This window comes from Rhincodon typus, chromosome 6 (assembly GCF_021869965.1).
Source record: "Rhincodon typus isolate 14 chromosome 6, sRhiTyp1.1, whole genome shotgun sequence".
NCBI lineage: Eukaryota > Metazoa > Chordata > Chondrichthyes > Orectolobiformes > Rhincodontidae > Rhincodon > Rhincodon typus.
Window position 1 is genome coordinate 20,334,117 of NC_063337.1, and position 25,000 is coordinate 20,359,116.

Below are 25,000 nucleotides of genomic sequence, written 5' to 3' on the forward strand. Positions count from 1 at the left end.
ATTCCAAATCTGTCAACATGAACTTTTCCACAAAAGTAAGAGCCTGAATTTTTCTCAGTTACAATATTTGCAGGCTTCCAATGAAACTCTCTTGGTTTGGAACTGTGTGGTTGGCTTGTGATACAGACTGATGCCAACAGTATGGTGTCAATTCCCACACTGGCTGAGGTTACTGTTAAAATTCCACCTTTTCAACCTTGTCTGAGGTGTGATGATCCTTGGGTTAAACCATCACTAGTTGTGTCTCTCCAGTGAGAAAGTAGCTCTACGATCCAGTGGGACAGCGGTGACTTTGCCATACTTAGTTATTACTGAGTTCTCTACACCTATGAATGGCCTAGAGCAGAAATGATTTAATAATGTATAGGTGCATTTGCTGATTACTTCATCCAAACAAGTTGGTTTGGAAAGGGTAAACAGATCAGAATCTTCATATAAAAGACCGTATTGAGTGTCCGAGTGTTACGTTATCAAAAGAAATTACACGCCTTCATGATTTTTGAAATTTGATTAATTGTGTATTTTGCTGGAATTGATCCTTTTTATTCCTTCTGTCCCACCACCTTCATCCTACAGGCAACCATTGGAATAGATTTTTTGTCAAAAACTATGTATTTGGAAGATCGAACAGTAAGTAATCTATAAGTATTTCTTTTCAAATTTAAAGACTAATTTTGCAAATTTGATCAGTGGTTGGGAAAGTGAAGACACTGATCAATGCTGTACTTAGAAATTCTGTCCAGATACTTAGTAAAAAGATATTGGGATAGCATTGTGGTGAAATGAGCAAAGCTTATAAGAGCTGAAGCTTTGTCTTGTCTGTGTGGCGTATTCTAATGTTGCATCAAGGTGGGGTCCTATTTTTAGCTAATCTTGCTTAATGGCTAACATTTAATCTCAGCTGTGTTGTAATCTATTTTGGAGTCCACTCTTTCTTTCCAGTAGCTCTTGCATGTGGAACCCTTTCTTCCCTGTGAAGAGCGCAGATATTAGCAGCTGTTGGAAATCGAAACTGCTGTCGCTAGGGTAAATGGGGAGAAGCTGGGTCACTCCATACTAAGCTTATCAATTGTTTCTAGTACTTGTGTGGGAATACTGTTAAATCCATATTGATTACCGACGGCTATCAGATGGGTTTAGTGCACTGAGAGTAAGTCTTTGAGCCAGGAGTTCTGTCACCCCAGGCCTCAAGTGTTTGTTCTAATGTTGCAATAAATGAGCATGCCTGCTCTTATAAATTGTAAACCTTTTATAAGCTCTGCCAGGATGTGTCACCAGAGAGGAGGGTATGTCATCTCGCCTCTCTGTGATACCTTAAAATAAGTTTTTAGTTTTGTTAATATATGAGCAATATGTATACTGTATGGACAATAGATTCTAAGCTGCTGTCATCTTTGACGGTGGACCTGAAGTTCCATTCCTTTATTAATTTTGTTCAGATTCTCCTCTATTCATAGAATGTTTTCTCATAAGTTACATCTTCTGTCAACTGTTGTCAATAGCCAGCAAAGTTTACTCTGTTAAAAACAAAGTTATTTGTATTTTATTATCTGGTATACAAGTGTCTAAAAGTATTTGTAAGATATATAACACTTCCTACATGGAAAAATTTCCATTCTGCGGGCTTCAACCGCCACCACTGCTCCAAGGATGTACAGTCCTTTTACACGTCCATTCCTCATCATGATGGTCTCGGGACTGTTTTCTTCCTGGAAAGAGATGCTTGAACTATCCCTGTTGTCCCCCTCTCCTCCTGGCCAAGTTTGTCTTCACTTTGAACAACTTCACCTTCTAACTCCTTTCACTTTCTTCAGGTGAAGGGTGTGACCATTGGTACTTGCATAGCCCCCAGTTATGCCTGTCTTTGTCGGGTACATGGAACATTCCTTGTTCCAATTCTACTCTGGCTTCCACTCTCAACCTTTCTCCAGTATATAGATGACATGCTCAGTGTTGCTTCCCTCTCTCATCTTGAATTGGAAAAGGTTATCAATGTAGCTTCCAATTTCCACCCTGCTCTCAGCTTCACCGGTCCACCTGACTCCTCCCCTTCCTTTCCTGTCACTGTTTACAAATCTGGTGATACTGGCCACAATATCCACTACAAACTCACTGCCAGTTATCTTGACTGTACATCTTCACACCCTACTTCTTGTAAAGACTCTTCCATTCTGTCAGCTTCTCCATCTCTGTCGCATCTGTTTCAATGATGGTCTGAAAGGGGGCTTCTGATATGTCCACTTGGCTACTCAATTGATGATTCCCCTCCACCATAGTTGATAGAGCCCTCAACCTGACCCATCTCTTGCGCTTTAGCCCTCACTCCTTCATTTCCCTCCCACAACAGCAATAGGTTATCCCTGGCCCATACTGCTCCATCCCACCACCATCCATATCCAGAATACTATTAACTGCCATTTCTGCCACCTCCTGTGGGATGCCACCACCAGACACACATTCTGCCCACTCCCTCGTCAGCCTTTCGCAGGGACTGTTCCATCCAGCACACGTTTGTCTACTTCTCCTTCACCCCATAGCCCACGGCACCTTCTCATGCAATTGCAGAAGGTGCAGCACATCACCGTTTACTTTCTCCCACCCCATTATCCAAGGCACCAAACACACCACCTTCTAGATGAAGCAGCGATTTACCTGGACTTAATCTAGTCTACTGTACTTGCTGATCATGATGTGGTCTGCTGTCCATTGAGGAGACAAAATGAAGACTGGGTGACCACTTTGCAGAACACCTATGTTTTGTCCACAAAAATGACCCCGACCTTCCTACTGTGTGCTCCTTCAACACACCATAGTGTTCCCTGGACAACATCTCAGTCGCAGGCTTGGTGCAGTGTTTCAGCAAAACTCAACACAAAGTAGAAGAACAGCATCTTAGCTTCTTCTTGGGGTCCCTGCAGCCTCAGGACTCAATAGTGAGTTCAGTAATTTTAGGGCCTGAGTACCTTCTCCCATGTTCTTAGCTCATCCCATCTTCATCAAAGCTAGCTAAAATCATTTGGGAAGAAGAGTCACTGGATCCGAAACGTTAACTTTGCTTTCTCTCCGCAGATGCTGCCAGACCTGATTTCCTGTTTGCTTTTGTTTCTGATTTCCAGCTTTTGCAGTTGCTTGTTTTTTTTTGTTTTTCCCATACACAAGGATTTGTAGCAATTCAATCAAGCTGGTCTTTATGATTTCCTCCAGGACATTTAGGGATGGGCAATAAATGCTGACCCTTGTCCCATGAAGGAATAAACAAAAAAGTTCCCACTTTTGCATTAGTGAATGCATTTTTGTTCTTGTCGTCCTTCTCAAATGATTTGTTTAGTGATCTTTATCTTTGGCTTCCAGTTAAATCTGGGATAGAAAACGCAATGATGTATTCTTTATGTATACCACTTTATGCTCTAAATTCTTGAGCATTATAATTTTTGTCAGCAGGATAACTTTGAGCATTATCCAGACTCTCTTCCAAATGCAAAGTGAACTTGCATTATTTAAAAAAATGTAAAGCACCATATCAAAGGACACACAGCCAGGCAAGATTTTATACAGTTCCCCTGTAACTACCAGTGGAATGTTTTGCATTATTGGCTCCTGAAGTGAGGATTCCTAGCAGCTGGCAGTATTTAAGTTCAACATTCCGTTACGCAAGTTGCACTTAGCCCATATTTCAGCACTCCATAGTGTATTCAACACATTAACACCAATGTAAAAGCATAAATTTGTGCAGGTTATATTATTGCAGATAGCAAATCTATGGAATGGAAAGGTTGTAAATTTTCCTCAGTTATTTCTTGAGATGTGATGCCATGCTATTTTGCTACTTATGGGTTTAACACCAATTTGCTCTAGGTTTATACTTTGACTTTTAGTTCCTGCATTAGCTCTCCTTCTCCACCACTCCCCCCACTCCAGTTTCATTTGCTTTGTGTGCTTTAGTGCTTGCCATTGGTTTTGTTCTCTTTGACTTTTTTTCCCATCCTACAGATACGGCTTCAGCTCTGGGATACTGCAGGCCAAGAGCGTTTCCGTAGCCTTATTCCCAGTTACATCCGTGATTCAGCCGCAGCTGTAGTAGTTTACGATATTACAAGTAGGTATATTAAGTTTTGATATTCAAAAGGGAGCAGCCCTTGATGTTCTTATTCCTCCCTTTTCTTGCTGTTGTTTGCCTGATGACTAGGTGCGGTTGCAGTTATGGGACACAGCAGGTCAGGAGCGGTTCAGGAGCTTGATTCCTAGCTACATTCGTGACTCTACTGTTGCAGTTGTTGTCTATGATATTACAAGTGAGTGGGGCCTTTTGCTATTCTAACATTGGCTTCTAATTGGAATGTGCATCCCCTGTTGTCGTGTGCATTATAGCATAACTACCTCAACAGGCCTATGAAGAAAACCTGGTTGTGTTTCTGGTGACCATGGTAATTTGTTTTATCTTGGGTAAAAACAAAATGTTTTTGAATGTTTTGAACTTTTAACGTTTTCCTAGTAGATGGGTAGTAGCAACTTTTCAAACTGTATATATTGTATATTTCACTCAATTGCTTAAGAAAATCTTCCGAAATCTGTAAGATATGTTTGTATCTTGGAAGTGAACAGTTTTCTAGTCAATCCTATCAAGCTCTGGCTTAATATTTTTGGGGCATGGGGGTTGCTAGTTTGTTAAGCATTTATATTTTTCTTTTGAATGACTCAAATACCATTTGCTGTTAGGTAGGGAGGCCCACCGGCAATAAAGGAACAAAAAAATCTATGGTAAAGTCAGGATAGCATTCCCACATGCCTATTCTTGATCTTAACGGTTCTGGATTTGGAAGGTTCTTGCAAAACTTTAGAAAGTTCCTGCCACACTCCATGTAGGTAGTAAGTGTAGTCATGATGCACTGATGGAGAGAATGGAATATTTGAGGTGGTGAGTGACTGACTATCAATCAGTTGAATTGCTGTGTCTGCATGATGCAGAGTACTGCAGCTTTATCCATCTGGATGAATGTCCCTTCACGTTATTGACTTGTATCTTAGAGAAGGTGGAGAAGATTCAGAGTCAGTGAGCCATTTTCCATAGAATACATAGCCTTAGAGCAGCACTAGTGACCATGGTATTTCCTGGCTGATCCAGTCAAAGTTCTTGTCAATGGTGACCATTAAGAGTAGATGGTGGTAGAATTAGCAATGAAAATAGAATTGAATATCAGGAATGTGATTGCTCACTCTTGTTAAAGTTTTTTTTTATAGCATTAATATTTACATATCAGCCAAGCTTGAATTATCCTGGTTTTGATCATGTGAACATGGACTGCTTCAACTTCTGAAGAATTTTAAATCGAACTTAATTATCATGCAGTCAATAACAATTATCCCAATTCTGATCTCCTGGAAAGTGGATATTGTTTAAAAATAGCTCAGCCAAGGCCCTGCCCTGACAATTCTCTGCAGTAATGTTCTGAGCCTTAGATGATTGGACTGTGTAACAACCACAACCATTCTCCTTTTAATAATCTTCTGATCCCCAGTGGCTTTTGCTTTGGGGTGTCTTGGTACCACATTTTGTCAAATGTAGCCTTAATGTCAAGCGCAGTCACTTATCTCAGGAATTCAGCATGTTTGGACCATGTAGTGATTTGTTTATTTTGGCTATCCTTAGTTGAATGCTGATCACAAGATATCTATGGTGCTTGTATTACTTGTCAACAGATATAGTAATGCCTGTTGCCTTATTCCACAGTGTTCAGTGCAAAGTTTGTTGTTGTGTCCTTTATAAAGTGAGAAGCCTGAGGAATGTGTTAGGTTCTTATGACGCATGGATGTTACTCATCTCAATGTTGTTAGTCTGAATATCAAGCTAAACTGGTTACATTAGAACTGACAAGTGGGACAAGGCCATTTCAGCTCCTTGAGTCTGTCCCACCAATCTGAGGTCTGATTTGTGCTGTAACACGATTCATCTATCCATACTCTTATCTCTTAATACCCTAGCCTCGTAAAAATCTGTTGATTTGTCTGGAAAATTTCAGCTGACCCAGGATCTATAGCTTTTGTGAGAGCAAGTTTGAGGGTTTCATATTTAGACTTTGGCTTTAGTTAGCCTGTCTATATCCTGTACTTTTGAAGGATTACAGCACTTCTGTGTTTTATTCATTGATGTCAATGTCTTTGCATTGACCTGCTAGTAACCTTATATAAAAATCTCAAAGTGCACCATTTTTATGAAAGTACGCAATTTCAGTGTTTTGTTTTATTTAAATTTTATTCTCAAGTGAGGCCTTTCAAACCCATAGATGTGTTGAAATTCTGTTTACATTGAAGGACAATTTGTTTGGGAGCTTTAATCGTGGTCCTGTATAACGAGCTGGATGTAGTCCCTTATTGCTAAATTTCTTTGCTATATTTTATGGTCCTGTAATTAGTATTAGGCCATTTGGCCCATCAGATCTGCTCCACCATTCAGTTATGGTTGGTAGGTTTTTCAACCCCATTCTCCTGCCTTCTCCACGTAACCCTTGATCCCCTTACTAATCAAGTACCAGTATCTGTCTCTGTCTTAAAGGCACTCAATAATTTGGCCTCCACAGCCTTCTGTGGCAGTGAGTTTCTCAAATTCACCACCCTCTGGCTGAAGAGGTTACTTCTGTCAGTCCTAAAGGGTCATCCCTTCACTTTGAGGCCATACGTCAACTTCTCGTCTCTCCTACTAGTGGAAACATCTTCTGTGTCCAGTCTATCCAGGCGTTTGTTTTCTGTAAGTTTCAATGAGATCTCCTCTCATCCTTCCAAGCTCCTTTTGAGTACAGACCCAGAGCCCTCAACTGTTTGTCATACGACAAGCAATGAGGAAAAGCAGATATTGTTGACTGGAAAAAGAATCCAAACTTCTTGTTAAAAGTATTGGATTTTTCATTATGTCAGGTCATCAAGCTGGTTGGTGCTTCATCTGAGTTTCACTTAGTTACATAGTGCGGTGGATATTTTTCTATGAAAGATTTCTGCAAATCCTTTGGATTCCTGATTTTGAGAAAAGCCATGTATCCGGTTCCATTTAAGGATGTTTGTAAGGCCTGGAACATCTGCATGCTTTTAGTCTCATTGTATTTGATTATTGCAGATGCCAGGATGGCATGAAAATGTGGGTGCTAAATCATATTTACTAATGTTTATATTGTATTCATGGAATGCTAGTAATCTGATGGGTTGAATGTGGAAAGTGGTCTCTTGGCTTAAGAGAACAAAATTTTAGGAAGAATATTTACAATTCAAAATGCTCCAGTTTGAAGAGAATTACAATTTTCTTTTTGTTATCCACCTTCTTGCTAGCATAGAAATAATGAGGAAAATCTTTGTTTCTTTCTGAACTAATGTCGTGATTCAGGTTATGTTGGAAATTGAGAGAATTGCACGGGAATCGGTGTAGTTGCAACAACAGGCTGTTCTGAATTACCTAGCCTCAGGAGGTTTACATAACCAGATGAAAATACATATTTTAATGAGTTTAGCTTGCTTTGTCTATTATAGAGCAATGTCCAAATCAATTTCAAGTTGTTGCTCTTTCCTGTAAAACCCTTTGGGATGTTGCTCCAAATTACAAGTGGAAAAACCTGGTAGGAATGTAAACACATGATTATCTTCAAGTTGGTGAGAATAAAAAGTAAACCCTTTGACTATAAAATCAATGTTCTTCCTTTATTGTATGTGGAATTTGACCATGTGAAAGCTGCTTTACAACCAGCATAGTACTGTATTACAGAAAGCCATTTGAAGGATTCTAAAGGCCATCTTTATTCAATCTTGTGGTAATTTAGAGTGAGATGTTAAAGCATGTACTTCCTAAGCCCATGGTTTGTCAGTGTCTCTTTATAGGTGCTCAAACAAAGCACCAGGTAATGGTCTCCACAGAAGTATAATTTAACAGTTGATACACAATTAACACTTTATTTACATTTATTTTCTGTATAAGATGTTGACCTTTTTGTTAGCATGCTGTCACATGGTCACCAGAAGCCCTCCAGTACCTCTTCCAAGTGACAGTTTTTCATGGTTTAGATGGTGTGAAGCTGGCAGGCAGCACAAAAGTGGGAGGGGACATTAGAGCGGAGCTTGTTCCTCATCTCCCCTAATGTTCATTCCCGTGTACTTTCGTTCAGGATCTCTGCAAAAAAAAAAATTAAAAGTCCCTTTATCACATTCTGGGTTGCCCAACTTCCAAGTGCTTAAAACTTTTGCAGGCCCATCATAGTTCCTGCCATGATCAGTTGATGCACTTGCAGCTCAAAAATGAAATTGTGATCCTAGGTTATGTGAAACTTGAGCAGCAAAAGCTAACTTTTTTAAATGGAGGCAGTATCCTGAGTTAACTTCCTGCAGGATAAATTTGCAATCTCACTTTTATTTCCGTATGTTACAAAAATGAGAGAGCGAGAGAGAGAGAGAAATAGCAATGATTGTGTTCACAGCTGCCTGCAGATTTTATGGTCAAGAAGCAACATGTCCTCTGAGGAGAACTTCGAAGCTTCTTGAAAATGTTTCTCACTTAATTGGTGAGTGAATGTCACCAATTGTGTAAACTCAAACTTGCCTTAAAGCCAACCCTACAGCACCCCTTTCAACATTGAGAGCTTTTCATGGATGCTCATACTCGTAACTTTGTGCTGGATTGTAAGTGAGTTGTGGTTACTTCAGTGAATTTAGTGTAGACGTTTTGATTTTCGAAGTAGTGGAGCCAAATCACGTGTCTTTGGTTGATCTCAGGGCTAGAGTTGACTCACTCAAGTCCCTGTGTGAATGTTTGTGGGGTGGAATTATTTACATGTCAACATGAAACACAACCATTTTCATTTAAGGCCTGGAGCCATGGGAAATGTGAAATTTGCATGTTGCCTCATACATAGTTGTATTGCCATTGTACTAAGCATGTGTGCATGTGAATGTTACTTTGAAAATTGAACTTGAAAAGAGTAAATGTACTGTAACAAGACCAGAAGAAAGTGGTCCTGTAGCTTATGAATTCATTGGAATTATCACCATATTTTTGAAGAAGCAATCCAGGTAAGGTTGAACAATGACGGTCCGTTTAATGAGAAAAATGTGCATGCTGAATTCCTCTGGTTTTGAATCAAAAGATATTTTCTTTTCTTGAATCTGGTGCTATGCACCATCTCTGCGAGGGCTGAAATATCCTGGGATAGCTCATCACTCCCTCCAGTATGCCCTTCAGAGAAATGCAGTTGAACTTAGGACCTCTGTGAAGCATTGCGTTATGTTTTATGAAGCGGTATACTGAGGCAATTTCCTGTTCACTTCAACCTGTCACATTTTTTGATTAAGTTGGTGATTTAAAAAAAAAAGCATTCTTAAAACTACGTATGAAAGGGAGGGTTTGCTCACATCATCTCCCAATGTTCTTGCTTGATTTTGAGGCAAAAATTAACTACAGGGCTGGAAATAGCTTAGTGGACTTTCTTATTCCAATCCACAGGTTAAGTGCATTATCATTACAATCATACAGTATGGGAAAGGCCCTTCGACCCATTGAGTCTATAAATTGAAAACTATACTAAATCTGTACTAGTCCCAATTTCTAGTTCTTGGCCCAGAGCCTTGCAAATTATATTAGTTCAAGTGCTCATTCAAGTACTTTTTAAAGGTCGTAAGGTTACCAGCCTCAACTACGCTCCCAGGCAATGCATTCCAGATTTCTGCTACCATCTGGATGAAAATAATTTCCCTCAAGTCCCGTCTAAATCTCTGGCCTTTCACATTGAAAGTGTCCATGCTCCACATAATGTTATACACCTCTATCAGACTCTTTTTTTTTTTTTTTTTTTTTCCCCCCCCCCGCCCCAAAAAAAAACTTCTCTGTTACAAATAAACAACTTGAGCTTATCCTGCCTCTCTCCTTCGCTAAAATTCTGCATTCCAGGTAACTTCCTCATGAATCTCGTCTGCACCTCCTCCAGTGCACATCCTTGCTATGGTGTGGTGACTAGAACTACACGCAGTACTCCAGTTGTGGACTAACCAAAGTTCTGTACAGCTCCAACATAACGTCCCTGTTCTTATCTATGGTCACTTGCCTATATTACTCAAGACAATTTGCCATTTTAACTACCCTATTTACCTGCTTTCCACCTTTTTTGGGTTCATTGGACAAGCACCCCAAATTCCACTGAGCTTCCTAGTGTTCTGCCATTCATTAAGTACTCCATGTTATTTCTTCCAAAGCACATCACCTCTCACTTAGCAGGGTTAAGTTTCATCTGTCTATCTGACTGATCTGTGTGTCCTCTGTAACCTAAGACCACCTTTCTCACCATCACCACATACACAAACACATGCGCATTCTTATCGACCACAAGCAACAGGGGACCCAGCACTGATCACTGTTGAATGCCATTGGACACTAACCTCCAATCACGCAAACAACTTTCTACCACCATCCTAGTGTCTCCTGCCACTATGACAATTTTGAATTCAACCTGCCAAGTTACCCTGGACCCCATATGCTTTTACCACCTTTATCAGTGTCCATGTGGAACCTTGTCAAAGGCCTTGCTGAAATCCATATAAACTACATCAACTGCACTATTCTCATTTACACACTTGGTCACCTCCTCGCTAATTTCAACCAGATTTGAGGTTGTGTACCTGCTGGCCGAGCCGATGGATTTGGTTGCAAATATTTCATCGCCCTACTAGGTAACATCGTCACTGCACCTCTGGTGAAGCATCGATGTTCTGTTCTACTTGATATTTATATGCCTCACTTTGCTGGGGTGGTTGGTATTACTTCCAGTTCTGTTTTTCACTGGTTTGTGTAAAGGGTCTAATTCGATGTGTTTGGAGTTCGGTTGGAACCGAGGCATGTAAATAACCAGCAGGACAGAACACCGACGCTTCACCGGAGGTGCACTGACCATGTTACCTAGTGGGGTGACAAAACATTTGCACCGAAACCCACCCGCTCAGCGAGCAGGTCTATAACCTTGTCCACAGCCCGAGCTACAAATCTTCTCAAAAACTTCAACCAGATTTGTTAGGCATGACCTTCCTCTGACAAAATTGTGCTTACTATCCCTGATCAAACCTTGCCTCTAAATGGAAATGGATTTTCTCCTTCAGAATTTTCTCCAGTAGTTTCCATAGCATTGACATGAGGTTCCCTGGTCTACCCTTCTTGAAAAATTAACCCAGGCTGCTGCAGGAAACAGGTCATCTAGACCCACGAATTTATCCATTTTAAGCTGGCCAAAATCTCCAAAACCACCTCGCTGCTTATGTCATGCTGCTTGAGAACATCACAATCGTTTTCCCCAAATTCAGTAACTCTGACCACCACCACCACCACCAACGCCCTCCCCCCCCCGCCAAATGAAGACAAATGCAAAGTATTCGTTTAACACTTCTCCAATGTTCCCTGGCTCCACGTACAGATTTCCCCCATGGTCCCTAAAGGGCCTTACTCTTACCTGGTTATTCTCTCCCCTTTTATATGTTTGTAGAATATCTTAGAATTTTTCCTAATTTTGCCCACCAATATGTTTTTGTGTCTCCTCTTTGCTCTCCTAATTGCTTTCTTGAGTTCCTCGTGCACTTTCTATGCTCTTTGGCCTCCATTGATTTGCTCCCTTTCTACTTGTACACCTGTCTTTCCCTTTTTATCCAATCCTCAATATTCATAGATATCCACGGTTCTCTTGCTCCTAAATTTCACCCTAAAGGGAACATGTTGAGCTTGTACTCTTTCCCCCAGTATCTCTTTGCCTTCCACTCTTGTGCAGATGTGTCTTTAGCAGCTGTAGTTTTTAGTCACTGGTGGGACATGGATGTCGCTGGCTGTCAAGAGTTTATTGCTTGCCCCTAGTTGCCCTTGAGAAGGTGGTGGTGATCTGCTTCCTTGAATTACCGCAGTCCACGTACTCGAGGGAGGAAATTCCAGGATTTTGAATGAGTAACAGTGAAGGAGAGGTGTTTTATTTCCAAGTCAGAATGGGGAGTGGCTTGGAAAGAAACACTCAAGTGGTGGTGTTCCCGTGTATCTGTTGCCTTTGTCTTTGTAGATGGCAATGTTCTGGAAGGTGCTGTCTGAGGATCTTTGAATTTCTGCAGTGCATCTTGTAGATGGTGCACATTGCTGTTACTGAGCAAGAATGGGGGAGGGAAGTGATGCCAGTTAAGTGGGCTGCTTTATTCTGGATGGTGTCAAGCTTTTTGTGTTGTTAGAGCTGCACCAATCCACGCAAGTGGGGAATATTCCATCACACTCCTGGCTTGTGCTTTGTAGATGATGGACAAGATTTGGGGAGTCAGGAGGTGAGTTGCTCCCTATTTGAAACTGGAGCTGTATTTTTAATTTCTAATTCTTGCATCATTTAGCTGATGGATGTATGGCACCGAGATATAATGTTGAAAGAAGTAAATGGTGCTCATTGACAAACAAAGCTTTATATGACTCGTTATGAAGCAAAGGCAAGAAAATCTGACTCCTAGACTGGAAGTCCTAAATTAATAGAAATTTGTAAGACATACCAAAGCAATTTGGCTGGCTCCATGTACAAGCCAATCGTTGTCCATATCCCATTTTGTTTGTTTTCATAATTTCAAATGTCTATTTACTTTCTTTTTAAAATCTAATGGATTTTACACCCAGCATTATTTCTCATACACTTCCAACATAGGAAAAGTCCTATCAAAAGATTTATTCCTTTTGAACCTTCTCATTGTCATTTTGGTGATTTTAACTTTATGCCACTGATTTAAGTGTTTTGCTGATTAGTCTCTATAGCTCTTTAACACACCTCGTGATTTTGAATATCTTGATCTCCAAAGGAGCTGCTTATTTGGCAGTCCTAGATAAGTTGCCTATTACAGGGATAATACCCCAACTATATTTCTTTTAGGTATAATGTGCAGCATCCTGTTTTGTATATGGAAATTGAAATTAAATCAAAGGTAAAAGTAGGATAGTGATAGAACATTTCCATAAGCTTTGCCTTGTACAGGAAAAGGGAATCTCAATCTCTAATGTTGAAAGAAACTAAAGCAGATTTCTAATTAGAAGAAAAATCGAGCAAGGCTGAAGGTAATCAGGCATTTATGAAGAGGGTTCAATTCTGTTCTGAGGGTATCAGTTTAGTATAATTATCTGGGAGCAGTTACTTGCCCACCGTATGATCTAAAATGAAACTTTCTTTCAGCACCAATTGCATTCTGTCTAGTGAGCCAGTCCAAATTGATAGTAATAATTCAGAAATATGTGTAATCAAAAATATCGACAATTGTGTTGAGAGTGCAGTCTGGGTCTCTTCCTATTTTGTGCAAGGAAACGTTTGTTTCATTCATTTGTGGTTTACTTTATTAAGTTAATTAGTTGTGCCTTTAAAGTCAAACACTTCAAGCTACTCTGTTTTTGAAGAGGACAAGGATCTTATGTTTTATGTTAATGTTGAACTTTATACACATTCCTCTTAAGTGTGTTAGCAACAGTTCCTGATGTAATGAGTTAGTGTGAAAAGATTTCATGTAAGAATATTCATTTACATAATTCTTCCATCACCTTGCTTGTTGGCATTTGGTGTTTCTTTTCTGTGAAACCAGCTGAGGGAAGTAGGTTGGATTTTTCCCCAAGTATCTTCCCTGATCGTCCATCTTATACCTGATCATTGTGATATTAGAAAACAGGAGAAATTAGTCATCTATTTTAATTTCTTGTTTTTTTTGGTCTACATTTGTCACATGGGACACATTTTAAAAGCACCTAACTTTGCTTGTATTGCTGGGGTGGATTTGCACCTAATACTCTTTCTTTTTTAAAACAAAAGATGTAAACTCCTTCCAACAAACCACTAAATGGATCGATGATGTTCGAACAGAGAGAGGAAGTGATGTTATCATAATGTTAGTGGGAAATAAGACAGATCTCGCTGATAAAAGGTAAGATTTCTTTGTGAAACCTCCACTGCAAGGAAGTAGTCAGTTATCTTTCACATACTATCCTCCACCTTTTGTTAACATTCTGTATGTACTTGTACAAAGATGACTTGGCTAATTACTGAGATAACAAGGTGTAGAGCTGGATGAACACAGCAGGCCAAGCAGCATCAGAGGAGCAGGAAAGCTGATGTTTCGGGTCTAGACCCTTCTTCAGAAAATTACCACTGTTTAAACCCAAGCAGCCTTCATCTCCAGCAAATAGAAACAAAGTGTTGGGGAAGCACATCTGGTCTGGCAGCGTCTATGGAGAGAGAAACTTGGTTAATGTTTCAACATTAGTTAAGTAGTTAACTACTCAAAACATTAACTGTTTCTCTTTTCACAGATGCTGCCAGACCTGCCGAGTTTCTCTAACACTTCGTTTCTATTTCAAATCTCCAGCTCCCACAGCGTTTTCCTTTTTACATTGGTTTCCTTCATCCTTGTCTGGTGAACAGTTGTCTGCCTGTCTTTTTGTAAGTGGATGATTTTCCCTAATTTGTTTACAGACCCAAAGGTAGTGAATTCATAATGAATATGAATTGGTTCCTTTGGAAATGATAGTAAAATGCCAGACCAGTCAATGTTTGCCTGTTAGTTTCTGCACCATGTTTCCACATTACTTTCAACCCATTTTTTTTCACCTTTCTGATCTAATGTTGAATATTGTTTATTAGCCTAGATATTCCTCAGTCATTTCTTCATGTCCTCCAGATGTACATGGGAATACACATGCAAATGCGTTTTTTGACTAGCTTCCAGCAAAGCTACTGTGACATGAAGCAGCTCTTGGAAATTTCCTAGTCGCAGTTTTAGCTGTAGCCAATAAGCCAGAAAGTGTTTCCCCGGCCTCTTGTGACAAGACAACTTCCTCCTACACTGTTGTTCTGAAGTCGACTATGAAACCAGTTTGTACCTGATTGTGCAGTCCTTTTGTTATTTTAAATACTTCTGTCATTTATTTTCCATGTCTACCTTTTGCAAACTATTAAGTTTTTCTCCCACAATGCAACTTCCAATTGAATGCATTTTTACTCAAGTATATAATGGGAGACCCCAGTGCTTCATGCATTGCTGTGACATCATTGTCTTGTATAGGATCATTACCTCTAGCTCTTGTGTACTGTACCTTGAAACAAAATACTCAGAATTCCAGATACTTTCGGGATACTGGACTTTTTTCAGCATATTTGGATTGTAACCATTATTTGCTTGTGCAGTTGATGAAGGGCAATTTATACTGGCTGGTTAGTTCATAATGAAGCCAATTCTTGTTTGTCCTCGAAAATATTGACTTTGTGATAGGGATGAATACCAAATTGGAGCTATTCCCTAATTCGGATAAGGAATGGAATTCTAAGAATGATTTTTATGACCTAGTAAGCATTCAATCCACAAAGCTTTCTGATTTTTTTTTTGACTCCTTGGAGAAAATGAATAGTGTAGAAGGGTACATGAAAGGGTTCATGGATGTTTGACTTATCTGTAAAATTTTATAACAATATCGCTGTTTACAAAATTATTCTATAAACTTTAATTTTTGGAATGTGGATGTTAAAGTCTAAGGCAGCATTTAGTGCCTATCCTTGCTGTTGAGAACATGGTAGTGAACCGATCTTGAACCACTGCAGTCCATATGGGCAGAGCTGTTAAGTGAGGAATTTCAGGACTTTGACCGAACTGTGAAGACATGCTGATAGTTCCACACCAGGATATTGTGGTTGTGGCGATAATTAATTCATTCTATTTATTACTAGGTTGGGCACTAAAATTGGGCTGTATTTTTACCTTGTGCGAAAATAATTTGCAGAATAACCTATTCATCGTTTTTGTCCAATAGCATCGGCATAAAAGCATTTTGGAGTGTAAGAAAGAACATAATTCTTATAACATCATGCCACATATATTTTGTCAATTTTAGATTTGCCCTTTGGTTCTTGTGTTTTTGAACAAATCACTGAGGATTTCTTGTTTTGACCAGAAACTTACTACCCTGCTGTGTACTAGGAGCAGTATTATTTTCCGTAGGATCTGTGTATATTCTATGATTTTGGATTTTTCACGTAGCTTTCTATGTGCTTGTCCATTTAATTTGAAGCTACTATATTAAGGAAGAATTACCTATAATCAAAAAAATTGGCCTTTAATTTGGGGTTATCACTCGACCATTGGCTTTACGTAATCTGTTCCCTAAAGTTTGCATTCAATATCTGATTCATGTTTCCAACTCTCACCTGCTACATTTGAAAATTTAATGTAAGTTCTATTATCTGCTGCAGGCAAGTTGCAATTGAGGAAGGAGAAAGAAAAGCCAAAGAACTGAATGTAATGTTTATTGAAACTAGTGCTAAAGCTGGCTACAACGTAAAACAGGTAAGTGAGCAATAAGAGTACACGACTGGCAAAACTCGAGGTCTGGCAGCATCTGTGGGAAGAAAGCAGAGTTAACATTGAGTCTGGCGATTTTTCATCAGAGCTGTTTTCCCACAGGTGCTGCCAGATTTGCTGAGTTTTGCCCACAATTTGATTTTGTTTCAGAAGTCCAGCATTCACAGTTCTTTGTTTTATAATAAGAGTACATTGCAGGACGCATTCACCCCACTTCCCCAAAAGAAAAATTGTGGGCCTCTGCAATTTTCTCAATAGCAGCAGGAACATGGAGTTTTTTTTTCTTTCTTCACCTTTCTGAATCAGGGGTAACTAATTTGACAATTAGGCATGTTTAGCTGTCTGCATAATATTGCACCTTGGCCCCAAAGGTGCAAAATACCTTTGAGTGTGATATCAAATGAGTTGAAGACTGGCCTTTCATAGAATGATATGCTCATATTACTTGTTTTATGCATAAGCAATTTTAAGGTCCCTGCCCACTGCTGTACAAGCTGGAACAAGTACAGTACTGTTTGCTTTGTCCCTCAGCAATGTCAGTGAATGCTATCTCCTGGTGAATATTTTGTGCACAAGCAACAATGAATTTCCAAGGGGAATTTTTCTTTTTGCTGCACTATAGATTTTTAAAATTTTATCTTGTATAATGCAGCCTGTTCCCCAAACAAAGTCTGCTGTGTTGAAATGTCGATGTGCATTGTGCTTTGTTTTACAGTTTGTTTTAGTTGTCTTGCCTTTTGTCCAGGCAAATAACAGGTGAACAGACAGCTTAAACTTGAATGTCTAATTTATGGAAAGCCATGCAAAGATAGGTTATAATGTCCATTGGTTAATGGTGTTTTGTTACCTTGTCTTCTAACAAATAATTGCAGGATCCCATGTGAAGAAATAAAAGCCTTGTGCCTGTTCAGTTAGGATTTAAATCCAAAATTAGTAATCCAGCTGATCAGACAGATGTCCAGTTAGTTTTTTGAAATGTGCTGGAATTTCAGGAACCCGCATCATTTACTGAGATTGCCGTTTAGTCAAGTTGTTTGAAACTCAAATTATCCTGAAGCATTTTGGCTCCAGACAATGCTGCACAGCTTTAGATTGGCTGCTTCTGTAATCTTCAGAATTTCATTTTCGGATTCTTGATTAAAGGTTTGATCCATTCGTTTTGCAACATTTTCAATAATTAACCATTTCTTTGCTTTTATTACATTGCGGGACTTGTGTTTTTTTAATGTATTGCATATGATTGTTCTTTTAAGCTTTTGACTTTAGCGTTCTGGATTAAATAAACAAGCCTGCATTTGATGGAAATTCTGCTTTTTAATTCTTTCTTGCTTTATGAAACCCTCTATATATTTTAAGTAGTCCTCTTCTTTGCCTAATACCGTATATATAGTTTTATTGAATTTTATTTTGCCTGTTATTTATTGCTTATCAGGGCAACTGTATCAAAAACTTATTCCTGCTCTAGAATTTTTGATGCACTGTTCTTGCAGCAGAGCTTGCTGTCTCTTTAGCCTTCTCATGATTTAGTGGGTACTAATTCTGTGGGCTGCAAAGTATTTTTAGCTTGGATTTTGAATAAACAAGCAAATTCAGATTATGCAGTGTCTTTCTTTGAATTTTGTTGATTACTACTTTACATTAATTGGGAGGAATATTTTCACCGAGTTTGATAATCCTTGCCTGCCATTTAACAGAACTAAAGAGTCTCCTTCGGAGTGAGTTACTGTAAGCAGGGGAAGAGTGTGCCTGGTTGGTTGTGCAAGTCTTTAAAAATTCTGGCCCAGATTTAACAAGTCTGATGGTGAATGCTAAGAATGTTGCCACTATTGAGGGCCATATTGACAACACACAAAATATGGGCTGCCTACTCCTGCTTGAATCCAGAAATTGTGGTTTGTCTGCATAGGCTTTGGGGGCAGCCACATTGAGTTCTGCTGACACCTGTCAATGTGTAAACTTGACTGATTACCCATACTTGTATTTAAGGCTGTACCCAGCAGATAAAGAACTTGGTAAGTGCAGACTTCTAAAGCAGTAAAATTGTGAAAACACTCTGGATCTCAAGGAATGCCACCACCACCAAACTCTGCAGCCCTGGCTTGTCTTTACCTGGCTCCTTTGGGATGTAGCTGCAAAGGAAATAAGCAAACATGCTTATCTGTCACTGCGCTGAAGGCACAGGCTTCAAAGAGTGATGTGATGCTAAAGGTGTGACATCACAAGGATTGTGTGTGGTGAGGGGTGTGGTGCTCTGATGTAATAATAACGAAGATTTGTTGATATAGGTCCTGATGTGAAGGAATGAAAATTCAAATTTAAAAACGCCAATGAATGTTTTGTGGGTTAATTAGCAGTTGTACATAAGGGGAATGTCTGAGGAAGTTGCTTCTATCTTTTGACAAACTCAGTGTCTTTCTTGTCACAATTGATTCCTGTTGTGTGGTTTTTTTCTTTCCCTTAAGATAATCTGCCTGAGGCTACAGTTCATCATGTGAGGAACTGTAGATGTTTACCTTTTTGTTTGCCTCCTGTTATGTAGAACGAATCCACTTGACTGCATCAATTTGTTCCTTGTGCATTTTCTTAAGTAACCCATGCAGGCAAATCTCATTTTCCTAATTTTTTTCCTAATAACCTAAATTGAATACATTTAAATCAATTAATACAGCCATATTGTATCTAAAGTACAAACTTGTTAAAAAGGAATCCTCAAATTAATTTGAAAGTGGCACAACTCACTGAACTGGTGTTGGAAATGAAGCCCTGTTATTACTAGAGTAGTTATAAGTTAAAGTTTATTTTTAAAAAGAAGTGTGCAGAATCCCCAAACTAACTGATTTTCGGACCCAAGTTGATAGAAAACATGGTCCAGATTTTCATACTTAAGAATTACTATTTATTGCACGCGGTTAGACTCTAGTTAACATGGGGCAGCACGGTGGCTTAGCGGTTAGCACTGCTGCCTCACAGCACCAGGGAGCCAGGTTCAATTCCACCCTGGGGAGACTGTCTGTGTGGATTTTGTACATTCTCCCTGTGTCTACGTGGGTTTCCTCCCGCAGTCCAAAGCTGTGCAGGTTAGGTGGTTTGGCCATGGTAAATTGCCCATAGTGTCTGGGTTAGGTAGATTGTCCATGGGACATGCAGGGGTGTGTCTGGGAGTGGGATACTTTTCGGATAATTGGTATGGACTTGGGCCAATTGGTCTTTTTCCATACTCTAGGGATTCTATGATTCTAACTTAAGTAAACTTTACATTTGTTTTTAATTCACCCATGGGATGTGGGCATTGCTGGCTGGACCAGCATTTATTCTCCATTCCTAGTTGCCCTTGAGAAGGTGGGGTGAGGTGCTGTCTTAACTGCTGTAGTCTGTGAGCTATAGGTAGACCCTCAATGCTGTTGGGAGGAAGTGAGTCATACAGCACAGAAACAGACCCTTGGGTCCAACCAGTCATGCAGCAGCAATGAAGGTTAAAATACAGCCTCGTATAAACTCCCTCTTAAGCAAATGAATGTAAAACAGTGTAGAAAAGAAAACTGGAAGAACAGTTTTGTAGTCTTTGCTTACAAGATCTGTTGGTTCTTGCTGCACTGAAGGTTTCTCCTCAGTCTTCCTTTTTCTGACTGCTTTCACTGGTTTGCAAGAGGCACAGGATGCCTGGTTCACTTACGACCTATCCCATTCAAAGTCACAACTTGCAACACCTGCTAAAGGACTGAGACTGGTTTTCTTCAGTTTTTCTTCTTACTGAAGAAAAATGAGAGGGAGGTTTTGGCTGTTGCAGACTGACTGGTTTATCTTCTAGTCTGACAGCTTTTCTGTCTCCTGTTCATTGCCTATGCTGTTCAGCTACTTGATGGCCAATTTCACAGTTTTTGGATGGGCAGGGGACCTTTGTCATTGATAACTAGTCCTTAGTCCACAAATTAATCTGCCTCACATGTAAGCAACCCGTCAGCTGCTTGTTCATCCACACATTGCTGAAACCCACAGCTACGCAAACAGAGTTCACAATATGTATCAAATTATTTGCTTTCAAAAGATGCAGCCATCCTTGTAAATCCCTTTTTTCAAAAAAACTCACTTCAGTCCACAGTTCTAAAAGGCACAGAAATGAAAGACAAAATCATAAGGAAAAGTATGATAGAAATGAATAATTTGTGTAGCTACATTTTCATTGTTCTGAATTAAATACTTAAGCACATGCTGCTGTGCTGTGAAAGGTCAACCTGGCATATCCAGGTAGTTGGAATAAATGTAAAACCCAAGTGCTGATGTTTGAAGTAGAAAGAAAGGATAGGGCCAGGTAAATTTGATAGTATTTAGGCACCATTATGAATTACATTTCCACTGTGGCATGTTGTGTTTGGCCTTAGCAATGGCAAGGTCCAACCTTAAAATCTTTAAGTAGAAAGTAAATTTGAATTGTCTACAAGTAAACAAATCCAGAAGTAAATCAATCTTTCAAAAGTGCAGGTTACTGAACCAGGTCAACTGGTTTGTAGGTTTCAACAGTTGTTGATCTGGAATAGGAAATCTTTCTACAACTTCCACCAGGTTCTTACTCCCAGGTTAAAGATTTTGTAGCAATTTTGGTGATCTGTTACTGATGAACATCTGTCTGTAGTTCCCAAGAAGACATGTATAAAAGCAATACAGATTGTTACTGCAGATCATTCGGCAGTAAGATTCAAGCTAATAAATAGTCTTGCTATAGAGTATCACCTCTTCATGTGGTTAGCCAGAAATTGATTGAACGGTTTGCAATGTATTTATTCCAGCACGAAAGCACATTTGGAGGGCTCAATTTTGTGGTGTCCTTCAGTTTATAGCCTGTCTCTTGAATGTGTCACATGCTTGAACATGATTCTGTTGAGTGCAAATGGCAAATTCAGTTCCGTCCAATGGTGTCTACCCTAGGAAGAGTGGTGGTTGTGTTGAGGCTACTTAACAGGGACTTGAGATTTCAATTTGGTATTAAACTTAACTGGATTTATTTTATTTTAAATTAATAAGACCATAAGAAATGGGAGCAAGGCCCTGGAACATGCTCTGCCATTCAGTAGGGTAATGGTTATTCTGACACTTGTTATATCCATAATCCTCCCCTTTCCCGTTTGATTCCCCTACTGATCAAGAGTCTATCCTCGTCAGCCTTAAATATACACAAGGATTCTGCCCTCAACTTTCTGCAGCAAGGAGCTCCAAACACATGCAAACCTCTGAGAGATTAAATTCCTCCTCCATCTCAGTCTTAAATTGGTGCCCTTTTATTCTGAGACTTTTGTTCTGGTCCTAGACTCTCCACGGAGTGGGGCGGGGGACCATCCTCCTGGCATTGATCTTGTCAAGCCCTTAATAATCTTGTATGTTTCGATGAGATTAGCTCTCATTCATCTAAACTCTCGTGAATAGGGGAGTGAATAGACCTGTTTAACTTTTGCTCATAATACTCTCCTTCCATATCAGAGATCATCCTAGTGCACCTTCTTTGAACTGTCTCCAATGAAATAATATCTTTCCTTAAATAAGGGGATAAAAACAACCCCTGGAACTCCAGGTGTGGTCTCACCAGCACCTTGTACGGTTACATTAAGACTTCCCTGTTGTTATTCTCCAGTCCCTCTGAAATAAGAGCCAACACTTGCTTTGCTGTCTCCTGTTTGCTAGCTTTGTATTTCATGCACAAGTACCTCTGTGTTGCAGTTTTTCCCCATTTAAATAACATTCTGTTCTTTTGTTCACCCTTCCAAAATGAACAACTTTGCCTTTTCCCATATTATACACCACCACTAACTTTTTGCCCACCTACTAACTCATCAATATCTTTCTGTAAACTGTTTGTATCCCTCTCAACCTGCCTTTCCACCTATTTTGGTGTCACCTGCAAATTTGGCTACAGTGCATTCACTTCCTCCAAGTCATGTTTACATATTTTTAATCAGTTGCAGTCGCAGCACTGATTCCTATGGAACCCAACTAGTCACCAACCTCAAAAAATCCCCTTATCCCCACTCTCTCCTTCCTGCCCATGAGCCAATTCTCTATCCATGTGAATATACCACAACTGACAACATGGGCTATTATCTTGTGGCTTAACTTATTATGAGGTGCCTTTACAAACACCACCTGAAAGTCTGAAAGCAATATATCTACTGACTCTTCTCTGTGCACTGTGGTTATGACTTCCTCAAGGAGCTCAGCTATGCTTTCCTTTTTATGAAGCTATGCTGACTCTGCTTGATTACATTGTCATTTTCCAATTTTCTTAATTGATTCCAATACATTCCAACAATAGATGTTAGGCTCATTGGCCTATAGTTACATTTTGTCTGTCTCCCATTTTTGAATGGGTGTGTCACATTTGCAATTTGCAAATCACCTGGTAATTCTCCAGAACGGTGATTTTTGGAAAGTTATAACCAATGCATCCGGCAGCTCTGTAGCTACCTCTTAGAATGCAAGCCATCAGGTCCAGGGGGGCTTATCTGCGTTTAGCCACATTTGTTTGTTTAATAGTACTTTAGTGACAGTACTTAATTCCTCCCCCGTATTCTTTAGGTTCTTCTGCTTTAAAGACTGCAAAATATCTGTAACTCGTCTGCCATTTCCTTGTTTCCTGAAATTGTCACCCGAGATTCATTTTCTAAGGGACTTATGTTTGCTTTGATCCTTCTTTTTTCAGTTTGTATGAGCTAAACTGCTTTAATTTACAATTGTGCTTGATCTTATTTGAACTGTTATTAAGTCTGTGATCTGCTGTGTTTGACACCTAGTTAGAGCTCTGAAACCATATTTCATTGACCTGATGCATGCACTTTATCTACAATTCTGTACTTGTACATGTTAAGCATATTACCTTTTTAGGTATGATACGTTGGTGTTCTACATGGAAAATCACCATATTCATCATTCCATGTAATTAGTTTTAATAGGAAAAAGAATTTACTAAATCCATGCAAAGCAGGAAGTGTGAATTAGGTTTTAATGCATCTCGTTAATATCATTAGTCAAAAGCCAGCACAGGACAAAAACGTTATCTTACTGTAATGGGTATGAAGACATTTTACTTCATGATCAGCTACATGAAGTAGTTTTCGTGTAGTGGCTATAGGCAGGTACTTTAGGGATGTAATCAAGTTATCATCGACATTGCAAAACTGAAGGTTGCAACTCATTGTTTGATAGCATGTGTGTTAAATATTAAAGCCCAATGATGATGAAACATTTGGTCATGAGGATCCTTCAGGTTGAGTTCAATACTCCATCCATTGTACTCTAAAATAGTATGCTAACTATGTAGATGTTCTGCTTGAAACTTTCCTTAACTTGCAGTTGGAATATTTCTGCATAAAGCTGTTTGAAGTTGGCAAGTCTGAACAGTATTTCTTTTTAACGTTTATTGCGTTTCTTATTTGATTTGTTTCTCCTTGATCAAGAGCACTTGCTTCATTTTCTGATTTTGAAGTTAAATCTGTTCGCAATCTCATACAACTAGGGTTAAAGCGTCAAACTTTTGAACAATTGAGTTGGGAATAAGGGTTGACTTTTCAGTTGGTTCTCAAGTTTGGAATTGTTAATATTCAGATGTTGTGTTCAACTTCTGGAGGAAAAGCTTGTATCATTTTGGGTCCTGTCACTTCCAGTCTCTCACCTTTTAAAGAAACTTAATTATGGAATATTCCTTGGAACACTGATAATTTGGACTTCAGATTTGCAGTCAGATCAATTTAAGGGGTATGACTGAGCAGGTAGTTTTTACAAATACTCTACAAAGTCAGACAAATGTTATTCTATCAAAGTAAATTAATTTTGTGGATCAGGCTCATTGAGTCAGATGCTCTGTTTGCCTCTGATTTTATGAAGTGTACGTTTCAGATTCCTGAACTAATCTTTCCCAATTCACTGAAGTAATTGTCCACGTTGTAATCACATTCCGTTTTTGCTTTCAAGATCTTGATGTCCAACTGCTGCTGTGATTTTGCTATCTCAAAAATGGACAAATTGTTTTATTCTTCTATGAGCTCCTGTTGTACCATTTCCTTTTGGGCACGTCTTCAGATAGTTTAAAATATAAAAGTTTGTTTATAGCATTATAAGGAGAACCTTAGACGCATTGTGTCTGTGTTACTCTGTAAGAACAACTCACTTGTCCCATTCATCCACTTCTTTGTTCCATGCAGCCCTGTGTGTTCTCTGTTTTTAGTTACTGATCCAATTCCCTTATGAAAGTTTCCCAGTTCACCTTAATGAGCTGTGCTTTCATGCCCTCATAGTTAGCTTTTATTTAGATTTAAAATACTATAAAATACTAGTCATTGACTCGAACAGAATTTCAAATTCTATTATATGATCACGTGAGGCACCTTTTATGATGTATTGATTAATTCAGTTTCATTGCACATTACCAGGTTGAGGATAGCCTGCTCCCTGGTTGACTCTTGAATGTACTGCTATACAAAATTGTCCTGGAAAAAAAAAGTCTAAACTCATATTTTCTTGCTGACGTTTGTCATTCTGCATTTAGGTGAACGTCATTATATTTTAGTGTGTTTGTTTTTTTTACATGCTCCATTTGTTTCTTTCTGTATACTCTGTCCTACAGTGTAACTGGTGAAATTTGTTTTATGCTGTATTACTACAT

At 39.2% G+C, this 25,000-nt stretch overlaps 1 protein-coding gene across 1 annotated transcript in view; it reads left to right on the forward strand.

The window, feature by feature from the left end:
• Positions 1-570: 570 nt before the first annotated feature.
• rab6a (RAB6A, member RAS oncogene family) overlaps positions 571-25,000 on the forward strand; it is a gene marked incomplete at its 5' end in the record, with an annotated part of 30,589 nt that continues 6,159 nt past the window's right edge. Inside the window, 4 exons of the mRNA XM_048597901.1 lie at positions 571-630; positions 3,991-4,096; positions 13,815-13,926; positions 16,245-16,338. Coding sequence (XP_048453858.1) covers positions 571-630; positions 3,991-4,096; positions 13,815-13,926; positions 16,245-16,338 — 372 coding nt within the window. The remainder of the gene's footprint in view (positions 631-3,990; positions 4,097-13,814; positions 13,927-16,244; positions 16,339-25,000) is intronic.